Source organism: Balearica regulorum, chromosome 12 (genome assembly GCF_011004875.1).
Source record: "Balearica regulorum gibbericeps isolate bBalReg1 chromosome 12, bBalReg1.pri, whole genome shotgun sequence".
Lineage (NCBI taxonomy): Eukaryota > Metazoa > Chordata > Aves > Gruiformes > Gruidae > Balearica > Balearica regulorum.
The window spans coordinates 11,855,066-11,867,463 of NC_046195.1; the positions used below are offsets into that span (position 1 = coordinate 11,855,066).

Sequence of the window (12,398 nt, forward strand, 5' to 3'; positions counted from 1 at the left end):
ATACACATTGGTGGCTCAGGCCCTAGCTCAAGAAGGCTTGAACAGTAAGAGACTAAGATGGACTTGCCATCATCTTTAATTTTGTTTTTTTTTTTTTAAGAGGGGAAGAAATTAGTATTTCCTTGTACGCCTTTGTAAATAATTCAATTTCACATAAATGGGGAAAAAAGTTATAAAAAGGAACACTTTAAATTGGCCCTCCAATTTAAACACTTGTTATTTCATGACGAATTCCATAAACATTGATACCAATACTTCTTCCACTGCACATCTTTCATTTCTGCTAACCCAATTTAACCTCTCATCTTCCTTGCAGTCAGCAGCTGTACAAAGCATTTTTTTTGTACTGACATCAGCACGTGCTAGCGCTAGATTTAAAATGCTTTCTAAAAACATGACTTTTTGTATTGAATTTGGAACCAAGTTTGATACAACTTGTACTGTTAGTTTAATATAGTATCACCTTTCATGGAGCCATATCTTGTTGGGTTCCTGCTGGGACCTGAGAGCTGAAACAGCACAAGGTTAAATGCATGGCACTTCATTTTGCCCAGCCTGGCTCAGGCCAAGAGAAGCATTTCAAATTATTTAGACAACCACACAGATTAAATACCCAGCAAGATAGCTTGCTAAGTCATTCATCATTTGCCATTCCTGGCCTGTGCTTGTGTCTAGCAATGTTTTTACTAGAAAAGCCATTCAGATGAATGGAATGCACATCTCCACTGGGTTTCCCCTGCCCAAGCAGCAGTCTAAACTTCTCAACCTGCCTTCAACACTCTCTTCCTGAGATGTGTGAAAACTATTTGGCTGGAACCCCTCTGCCATCTTCTCACCTGGTTCTCTTGCTTTTTCTTTATGAGCCCCTATACATCTACCCAATTCCAGTGCATTAAAACATAACCGTCTCCTTATTTCAATCCCTCAAATTGTCCTCTTATTACTCCTTTACTGTTCACCTCAAGAATCAAGTAACTGGAATAATTCACACCGTGTGGTGCAATTCAATTCCAGACAAAGTATCTGCATCACTAAATTATATCATATCTTAAAGGTTATTGGAGCCCAAGTATTGTAACATGTACTCTCCTCTCACAGCTATGTATCACTTACCTCTTTTTTAACTGCCCATTTCAATGGTAGATCTTTTTGCCTTTAAAGCCTGCAGTCTGGAAGTCATTTTTGACCCTGTGGTTTCTTTTGAAGCCTGTATTAATCTGACTGTAAAGCTGTCATACTACCATTTTACGAATCTCTCCAAGTTACCACCCATACTGTCCCACCAGGACATGGAGATTCTCATAAAGGCTTTCATCATATCCCAGCAGGACAATTATAATTCATTGCTCGCTGGTTTTACTATTACCTCTTATAAATATTTCAAGCTCCAATAGTATTCTGCCACTGCTCATATGAAATAAGATGTCTGGACATATTATTCCAGCACAGAGACTAGTCCAATGGCCCTTGAAGAAGGAGTTCAAGGCATCTCACTAAGATCCATCTTAATTGCACTTTGCAGAAAGTGCACAGCATGGTCTTTCCACTGTATGTTTACTGCTTCATTTCTTGCTGTTGTACTCAGAAACTTAAGCAGACATAGGAGCTTTTGAGATCCTAAAATCTCCCATCACTGAGGGACAGTTTCCTCCTAAATCAGGTGAAATGATCAGTCAAGTATCTAATGGGTCTCCCCATCTTTCTGTTTTAAGTGACAAGCAGGTAAGTAAAGCCAGTGTCAAGTGCAAATAGGAAAATTCCCCTGACAGGGTGTCTGTAGTTGCTAGTGTTACTAGGAGTCAAAACCATTCCCTATTCCACACCCTACAAACCGCTGTAATTTTGTCAGCTTATTTTATATTTTTAAACTACCTCTTCCATTTTTAGAACTTTATTAGGCAAGTACACTAGAAATTATCAGCATAACACGCGCTTTCATTTCACAGCACTCAATCAAACACTGCCACAGGACAAACACCCTCTGGATACTAGAACACACAAATAAGAAAAAACGCAAAACATCCAGGATTATGAATGTTTTGACAATGTTAGCACTGGATCTTCCTTAAATGGCTAGCAGGTCTGAATGATACAGTTGGAGGTGTTATAAATCACAGACAAACATATATTTTAACACATTTTCCAGAAGGTGGTTGGACACAGTCCTGGGCAACCTGCTTTAGCTGATCCTGCTTGAGCAGGGGCATTGGACTAGATGACCTCAAGAAGTCCCTTCCACCCTAAGCAATTGTGTAAGCTGAAATACTGTTAGAAACTATCTTCCCTCCCCTGTAATTCTTATGGCTCTATTTTTAAAAAAAATGTAAATACATTCTTCGATAGGTAAGAGTCACTCCACTAAATAGCAGACGTGCATTTTAGTGCGCTGTTTTTACTGGAGATAAACTCATTTCCCCAGCCTTGCTGAAAACTCATCTATCAATAGATTCAATGGAGCCATTGTAAGCAGTGGGACCAATGTGAAAGGACTTCCAGCAAAAGCTGATGGCTTAATGTTGAGACCAAAGAGCACCAAGAGATTGCTGTGTATACAGAAACAAGAAAGAAAATGGTTAAGTCTCAAAAATACCACTGAATTTATTAGCACTGCTGCAATGCCAGCAAGGACCCTTCTCCTACTTCAGCACAGCAGAGCAGGGGCTTTGTCCCATGCTGTGTGTAGTGGTGCAGGATGAAAGTATCCGCCAGCCACCAGCCACCACTTCCCCAAGGAGGCAAGAACTGGGAGCATACAGGTTTCTGCTAAGCTCATTTCCCTATGACTGTCAGCACATCTCTGTTGGAGGAAGAAGCATTAGAGGATCACAGCAGACCCAAGGAATAAGGAGGAAATGGGGACAGTACTGAAACTCTTGGCGATCACGGGGTAAACTTTGTAAAAAACATAAATGATGAGGATAGGGCCACTACAAAACATGACCAAGATAATTTGGTAAGCCAGGCTTACTTGAGTTCAATGCTTTTTAGAAAGAGTCACATGCTAAGTTAAACATTCGGGATCAAGGAAAACAGTGCAGAGACCACCCCTTCAAAATGGGACCTGTCATCTGAATTACACCACCATGAAAAGAAATTAAGACTATGGCACAGCAGACTGCAGTTACATTAACCTATCTGTCCTAGTTCAGCCTGGGTAATACCCGCAATAGACACATAGTAAACGTATAAGATCACAATCAAAAGTCAGGTGCTTACAAGGTTTCATACTTCTGTACCGAAAATATAAAACCATACGTCCTATATATGTGTGTACACACAGACACACTTTTAATAACTTTCATAGTTGGGGGTTTTTTTAATTACTTATCCCTAACCTTTACACACCTTCCTACAAAGAGAAATATTGAATGTTGGTTTCTTCACATAAGGAAATTCCACCTTTTTCCAAAAGGACTTTTTTCTGGATAAGGAGCGCAAAGCTAGGCTCTGTTTTACAGCAGAGGAGAATTTGGAGAGTGATCTTTCTCTTAGGGCTCCTTTCTTTTCAGACCTTATTTAGGCCTCTTCTTTTCCTACAGTGTTTCTCTAGAGTGCCAAACCGTACAAGCTGTCACTGAAAAAAAAAAAAAATATAAAAACCACTCTGTCATTACTCGTGAAATTCTTAAGGCCAATTGGAAGCATGAATGTGACTGTCCTTACAGCTGCTCTTATGTAGTTATTCCTATAACTTTTTGCAACTTTTATGTTGAGATAGGATATGAGATATCTTTCTAAACATAACACTTTACTTTAGAAAAGCTTTGATCAACTCTGTTACAAATATGTTGCAAGGAAACTTACATGTGACAAAACAGTTGCACTGACCATTTTGAGCACCTCTGCTTAAGATGCATTTTCATTAGCATTTTGCAGCTGACCTACATAAAAGAATTGTTTGACTTGGAAATGCCCCTGTCAGTTTATCCTTGCATTAGGTATGATCTATGATGTTTTAAAAGAGGTTCTCTTTTCTTTGTAAGAACTGATCATCATGAAAGTTTTAGATGTTTAAAAAACAAACACACAAGGAAAAAATGAAGCCTGTAACACAAACTTGACTGAGTTATCATACATACTGATATTTGACTTTTTTCTGTTGCAATGAACAAAAATTTTCAGCTTACCAGCTCAATAAGAAAAAAAGTTATGAATGGAAAATATTCATATAAAATTTCAAGGTGATTGAAAACCAAGGAAAACATTTGTTTTCACTGTAACAAATGAAAAGATTTCAGGTAGCTGTGCTTTCTTATATCAAAATATATTGCAGCCCAGAGAACAAGGAACATTTTTCTCCATAAATGGCTAAGTGGGCAGTGTTAGGTAAGTTCTCAGCCGCATTTACTCATTCCCTGTATCATATTCAACCCTAGGAGTCACCATTTCAAAAGCACCTTTTCTGTGGAAAGCTCCATGAGAAATTAGTTGTGCTCAGCTATTTTACGTTCCACAAATTCTACAGTGACCCAGAAACTGGCAGATCGCTGAAATCAGAAAAATGGGCATGTTACAATGCTACTATGACAGCAAGAATGGCTTGAAGACACTCATTCTGAAGGCCTCAAATGTAACACCATGCTGCAATGACAACCAAAAATCAATAAAAGCTGACTCAATCTTTCCACACACAAAAAAAATCTGACTTCCGTGATATAACACACCAGGCAGATTCTTGCCAGTTGTCCCTGGAGCTCCACAGCACACAGATCTGGCAGTGCAGGCCATTCAGGGAAGTTATGTCTTTCAACTGCCTGCACTGTGTATATAAAAGTCATATCTGTATTAATGTAATGTCCCATAGCCAAACAAACAGACATTTCTTTGTGTATATAACTTCAACAAAACCTCTTGATAAAAGCACAAGCCTCCGCTCTTCATTTCTTAAGACGCTACAAGGCAGATCGCAAGTACCATGCGCAAGGAAAGCCAGCGCAAGGTTCAGCCCCTGTCTGCAATGAAAGCAGAACTGAATTTCTTGCATAGCGAACATGTGCCACAGGCTGCCAGCACACCTGGAGGTAGGCGTCAGGTTCAACAACAAAGCTGTCTGCAGTACCAGGAGAACCATCTCAGTGATTCTCATGTGAGTCCTTTCAATGTCCTACATGCAAGAATCAAATCTTACAGATTAGAACAACACAGCTATTTCATTCAAATGTTTGTATTATAACTTATACCAAAAGATGGGCTTCTCAATTTGTGATTAAATCTGTATGCATCTCCAGTGCTACAACTCAAATCAAATCAAAACAAAACAAAGTCCAAATAATACCTTACTGCACATCTAAAGGTCAGTGCCCTTAGCAGCCAATCAAGAAGGCATGGAAATACAGAAAGGGCTGCCAAATAGTTGAATGAACACTTTGGACTTGTTTGACTGAAATCAAAACTCAATTTGGAACAAAATGTAAATGTTCAGCTTCATGTACAAAAGTTGGAGCCCTCACATCTCACAAGAGACCTAAGTCCATATGTACTGATCTTGATTAAGCTTTAAGCATATATCCGAAGAAACATTTTAAAACTTGCTATGTGATATTTTGAGATGCACAAAGCATAGAGCAAGCAACATAGGGCTGGTTATAGAGTGTATTTGCAAGGAGCAGAACGATGGATAAAAGCCTTCACATACACAAGATCCCAAAAATGCTTTTTGGCATTAAGTAACAGACTGAGTTTAGTACTGAGTTCTGATCCAGAGATCTATTGATTATATTGCTAAGTATTATAAACCATCCTAAATCACACACAGTAATTCTGCAGAGAGTGACTTTTCCACAATCAAGTTGCAGCTTCAATTTTAAAAATTAAAAAACTCCTCATCCATTTATCTCAATCTCCTTTATGGAAAAAATAATCCAAGACACTGATACTGAATTTTTGTTTTAAAAAGTGAAAGACATCAAGTGTGGCAACATGTATTAAAATTGCTTTAAAGAGAATAAAACGTCACTCTGTGACTGAATATATTTATCTTCAGCCTGCAGCCATTTTTCGTAATTTTTCAGAGGGGAAAATGGTGTGCAAGGATCCTTATTCCAGGCCTTCAAGCTTAGCTATCCTTTCGTTTGCTGCTATAATTCTGTGCATGCATTCATGTTACAGGGCTGCAGAAACTACATGTCTATGTCAACAGATGTGTTTCTTGGAAGACAGCTACAGAAATCAAGTTTATTCAAATGTTTGCCAGCTACCATATGCTGCAATACTACTTTAAATGCAACATAAGGCTTTGGGAACATACTTTTACTGCTATCTACACTTTGTTATTTACTTTCCATTTAGACTAAATACCAGAGACGGGGCACACTAAGGGGTGCAGTGTCCTCTTTGTGAAAACATTCTACCCGTTGTAATATTTAGAAAGAAAAAAATATACACAGCACTACACTACTCTCAACCAGTTTCAGCAGCTGCACTTTCATAGAGAGGCTCTGGGAAAGATATTTTTACATATGGCATTAATTCTGGGAACTTTTAATAATGGCCAAATATAATTAAAAATTATGCAAAAATTCCTGCCATGAAGAGAGCAGTACAGAAACGACTCTGTTTGAAGAAAAAGCAATCATTTGCTCATATTCTCAGTCCAGAAAAAAACCAAAACACACGTGGTACTTTTTTAATATTTGAACTACATCAGGCCCAATTCTGCTCTTATGCGAAGCAAGTGGCAAAATGCCAAAATGCGGCAGGATTGAGCCCCTGATGTTGTCACAAGCATTCAAATAAACAAACAGGGCTGTAACACATTCTAAGCTTCCACTGTGTTCCTCTAAATGGATCCAGACAGAAAAAGAAAAGCACATTTCATTGCATTTTTGCAATACAAGGATAACAACAATGTACAATTTTATACTATATAGAAGTCACCCTCTTAAAGTATAATCATCCAAACGTCCAAAGAGAAACAGTTTCAAAGAGTCAAGAAAGCTTTTATGCACAAGTTTGGAGGACACAGTTCTACCAAATCTGATAGGGATGCCTGATCTCTCTGAGCTTCTAACATCACTTTTTCCTCTGGACTTTCATAAAGTGCATGACAGAGATGTTTTCACATGACCCAAACGCGGGCATCTCACATAGCCAGCTAAGTCCCCTAGGCTCTTTTGTAGACAATAAAAAGAGCTGTCAATGTTCTGAATCATCCTCAAGGGAATATAATCTAAGTCTCTGCTCTCAATCTCTTCAGCAACTCGAAAAGGAACTGCAGAATCTGTAACTCACTCAAGTTATTCAGCAAAGTCAAACGGCATAAAGATGGCATCCAGTTTTTAACCAGTAGAAGAAATTCTGCTGTGCTTGCATCTTCATTTTCTGTTACCTGTGATTTCTTTTTACGAACAATATGACTAAATGCTATGACAAAAACTGAGTGCAGCTCTCAGATCTTAACTGACACTGAAAGCTTGGATGAAAATCCAGCAAGTCCCTTAAGCACTTGCATAATTTTAAGCATATTGACATCTCAGGTTTGAATTTAAGTGCATGTCAAAGTCCATCACTAGATAGCATCCAGACAACTCAGCACCTTCCAGAAGGAATCCTTGAAGTTCAAATTTTAACTGAGCCAATATTCATGAAATATTGTCCTTTCTGGACTACATATTTAAAATGTGTTTTAATTCGCTGCAGGAAGCATTTCCAACTCCACTACACTTTTACTGTTTAGCTTATGTCAAGTTCACCTTTTTGATGAACATTATCCCACAGAAAAGCCAGATCTGTTGTACTTCTGATACACCTGCATATACTTGACAGTATGCCCAGGAGGCTTCCCCCTGCTCTGGAAAGGTGCCAAACACCATACACAACAGCTTAGGAGCTAATCACACACATGTACCACTTTTGACCATGCTACAGTTATCAATCCAGCTCTGATGAAGCCTATCTCACCACTGACATGGTAGATACTCCCAGAACACAGAGAGGAACTCCATTGATAATAATGAATCTAAAAATTCCTTTTGCTCATGTTTACAGTGTTTTATACCATCATTAACACTTCTAAGACATACGAAAAGCAATTTGTATGCCAAAACTGTCCAAGACCAGCTGCTACCCTCTCAAAGAATGACTGAATAAATACATAAAAATACTCATGCCACAAATCTGATGGAGTTTGCTGCACTGTGAAAGCAGCAGGTCTTTCACCAGATAAAGCCCTTTCATTGCGCATGTATTTGAAGCTATTGACCTACACAGAAGTCTTGTAGATCTTCATTAACAACCATATGGTCAACATTCACTGAGCTAATACCCATCAGGCTAATCTATATTACAAATATGGACCAAATGTATGGAAAAATTACTTAAAACGGTAGACACAGAACTACACAACTTGCCTCTGGATGTAAGAAACTGGCTCTAACTTTGCTACAACCACCTGCAACATTTTGATTGTTTTCCATATCAGATTATTGGAATAACCCCCATGAATTTGGTTGCCTCAACATTGTTTTATTCAAGACAGTTCTAAGCTACGACATATGCAGCAAAGGCTGGAATATTCTTTGGTCTGTGACATACGTGCCACAAACACTCTGTGACTGTTACTATTAGTTGATGCTTGTAGGGAAAAGCACTGCGTGATACACTGCAGTAAATTACTTACATCACTGTTAGCTTGTGGCATGGCATAACCTAGAAGTCAAACCACAGCCAAACAGATGGAGAATGTGCATGCCACAAAACCGTATCACTTCGCATTACATTTATATCCAGAAATGGTGTTTTCAAAATAATCTGCCTCTCCTGTGTCCCCCCAGAAATGAGACAGTTTAAGAGACTATTTCTCTTGAGTAATTTCCTTTATAACCCCCACTCCATGCTCAGAGATGCTTTGGTTTTGTTTTTTCTTTTTTTTTTCCCCTAATAAAGACACAGTTTTACTCGATAAGGCATGAATCTTGTCAATTTACTGGATAACATCCACCCACATATACATCAGAAGCCCACCAGGGAGTGTCACAAATCCACATAACTTTTCAAAGCTAGACTCAAAATATGGACCTCTTTCTTAGCTGACAGATGTGTAAAATCATATGCAGCCAGACAAGTCCCTAGTGATCACACAGGTGCATATGCTGAACAATGAAAGTTATTCTGACTAAGACCAACATTAGATACTTGAAAAGTTATCTTCAGAAAAAGTTTTTTAATGTGATTCTGGGACCAAAACCCACCACACCCTTTTGAGAGAAGGGGAACATATTAGCTCAGCTAGGTAGAAAAGCTGCAGGAAATCTCTGTGAAAGAAGTCAAATTTCAGAGGTTTTCTAAGAAGATACGACTATCATTTGGCCTCTGCATAGCAGTGAGCATTAGTCAGAAATACTACAGCTCATTAATGTCTATTTTCTCTTTTATTGATAACTATAGAATCAAACACATGTTCTAAGTAAAACCGAAGCATGTAAGTTAGATTTCCACCTCAATTGTGCTCAATAACATGCATGGGATTTCATGATGGCATGATTTGGCTGAAATGGCTATGTGTCACCAGTTTCTCGCTTCACCCAACACAAGGCAAGAGCCCTGAGGGCCAGGACTGAAGCTGTTAGCAGACTTCAGCCTTGAAACTTGCCCTAATGAGGTGGAGTCAAGCTGGTCCCAGATCAGGCAACATAAAAGCAGCATTGAAGAATCTTCTGAACTTGCACTTTACATCAGACTGAAGGCTCAAACCCTTCACTCATGGAGAACAAGCAGTCGCTGCTTGAAATTAAAAAGCCTTTGCAGTAATGTTTAGTACATTCTTTACCTATAAAGCCTTTACTATTAGGTAGGATTTTAACCTAATTTTCCATTCCTCTTACTCCTCTCCAACAGTGAGATCCCAAGATTCAGAACAGAGCTAGTTTTCAATCTTCAAAAAAACTTCGCTATCAGTTTGAACTACTTCTACAATGTCTGAGTGGACAACTGACAAGACTTCACACAGTGCCAACACAGCAATTTTATCTGCTGTAGGGAGGGCAGGAAATACCTGCTTCATCGTACCGTCTGCTCTATCACAGAACAAAAAGCTTTGGTCCCCTAAGATTTGTTCACCCACCTATCTGCATCACCCACCTATGCTACCCACATAAAAAGCCAACCATTACTCCAGGCGCAGCACCGGCAGTGGTGATCATCTGACACACTCACTGACAGAAATTTCATGTGCTAAACACATCTCCTACATGCAAGCCCAAAATCAGGTTATTAATATCTATTCTGTCCCAGGTTCATATATACATAATGAAATCTATTGTATGAGTAGTATGTATGAATTTCCAGCTGAACAGATCAATTCATAGCTCTAACAAATGAAAATGTTTTAATATTAGAAAATTCAACACAAGGATTATACCTAAAGATTGTTCACTATATCTCTCTCAAATGAATCTTTAAACTGGTTTTATAACCCTGAAAAAATCCATATACCAGATAAGGCAGTTGGTATAGCTGTATTTTCATCTGGAAACAGCTGTGATTGTCACTATGGATATACAAATAAAAAGCTAAAATTGACAAGAATGAATCTGTACAAAATGGACAGAAGAACTGAATAAACTCTGCGAAAACAAAACATGACAAGAACGAATCTGTACAAAATGGACAGAAGAACTGAATAAACTCTGCGAAAACAAAACATGCCAAAGACAGAGGCAAGATGCTGCTTATCGTTGGTAAGCAAATGTATCAGACATACAAACAGCTTTTCTGATGACTTAGAAACAGAATGGTAGTTTGAGTAAAAACACTTATCAATATTTTTTATTTGCCACCTCTTCCACTGGAGTGTTTTCATAGCAAAAAAGTAAAAAAAAAAGCCTTAATCAGTTGCATGTGTGTTTCATCCTGGCCTCTATCCTTATGAAGCTCACATACTGCTAAAACTGCTACTTAAAATTTATTTTCAGTCTTGAGACTAACAAAAACAAATACAGTCAATTCAACTATAGATTAGAATAGGTAATGGCTCAACAACCCTACTGTTAGAGTAAATGAATGGGGATTTTTGCCCCGGGAAAAGAAAACGACACTTGGTAAACCTACCATGAACTGAAGAACTAACCATTAAAATCATAGCAATTAAAACTTGTGATATATAAAAATCACAAAAGAAGGTAAGAGTGAATGTTTCTTTTTAAATCAATACTAAAGTTTTCTTCCTCATTAAAAATGCCTTTCAGGAAAGTTATTACCATTTCAATTTGTGCTATTCCACAACTAGTATCTCCACAATTTTCTTAGACTGGAGTTTTCCTTTCAATAAGGCTTCCTTTGCATTCTACACTGCATTCTACAAGAATGTTAATTCTACTTTACCTTATTCATAGACAGAAATAAAATATTAGTTTATATATTTTATTTCATATTACCATTTAAGTGTTTTTAAGTTACTATTAAGCAAGTTAGAAAATCAATTTCTTTCCACTGTTTTAAGGCACATACCTCTTTCACACTGGGGTCCAGTAAAGCCATATGTGCAAGCACATCGGTTCGGAGCCACACATCTCCCTCCATTTAGACACCCATTTTCACAGACAGCTGTATCAGAGGGAAAGCAAAAGTAATCTTTACTAGGCTATTTCCAGAAAGACATGAAGGTATGTACTTGATCAGCTCAGGTAAACTGGTAAAAATGGTAAACATCATAACAGGACAGGATACTTTTATTTTCCGGAATCTACTTGTGATCTTTTCCTATTTCCTGGCCTCATTAGTATCATGAATCCATCTTTTCAGGGGAGCATAACATAAACACAGTAACAATCACAGCTTTTCTGACCTCTCAGAGCTTTCTCTTTGGGATGGCTAGACCATTCCATAACTTCAAAATAACATCTTTTTCAAACTTTCAACAAAGAAACACTGAAATAGTAGAGATTGCAGATAGAAGGTGCAGAAGAAAATTTCATCTCTAAATCACCAAAATTTTTCCCTATTCAGAAGCAAGTTTAAAAATTTATTTCTTCCTCTAACATAATAGAAAAACAATCCAGTATTAAAAGGCTGTTTGCTGATGTTAAATAATTCATGCTATCAACTAGGCTAACAAGATGTAATCAATATATATTTTGACTAAGTTAATCCAAGATATTCTTCCCCTGTACAATGCTGTCACTAGATTCAGAACCCAATTTTCCTTATAATAAACTCCAAAAGCAGTTGCTCTCAAAAATAATCAGAAAATATAACAATCATATGAAAAAGGGGCTTTCAAATACAATTTGATGCTCATTGAGTAATGTTATTCTTTGTTCCATTTCACATTCACTTCAGTAGAAAGGAGGTTTCCATTTATCCTCTTTTATCCACTTGATATTTCACAGAGAAGGCAGAAATACAATTCTTAATCCTTTCACCATGTGCTCCTCTTCCAGATTATTAGAGTAAATTCCTGG

The 12,398-nt window shown here is 37.8% G+C and overlaps 1 protein-coding gene across 3 annotated transcripts in view; it reads right to left on the minus strand.

Annotated features, from left to right (window-relative positions):
- Positions 1-12,398, minus strand: part of FBN1 (fibrillin 1) — a 153,187-nt gene that overhangs the window by 116,586 nt on the left and 24,203 nt on the right. For all 3 annotated transcript variants that reach the window (XM_075764366.1, XM_075764367.1, XM_075764365.1), the window contains exon 6: positions 11,446-11,541. In XM_075764366.1, coding sequence (XP_075620481.1) covers positions 11,446-11,541 — 96 coding nt within the window. The remainder of the gene's footprint in view (positions 1-11,445; positions 11,542-12,398) is intronic.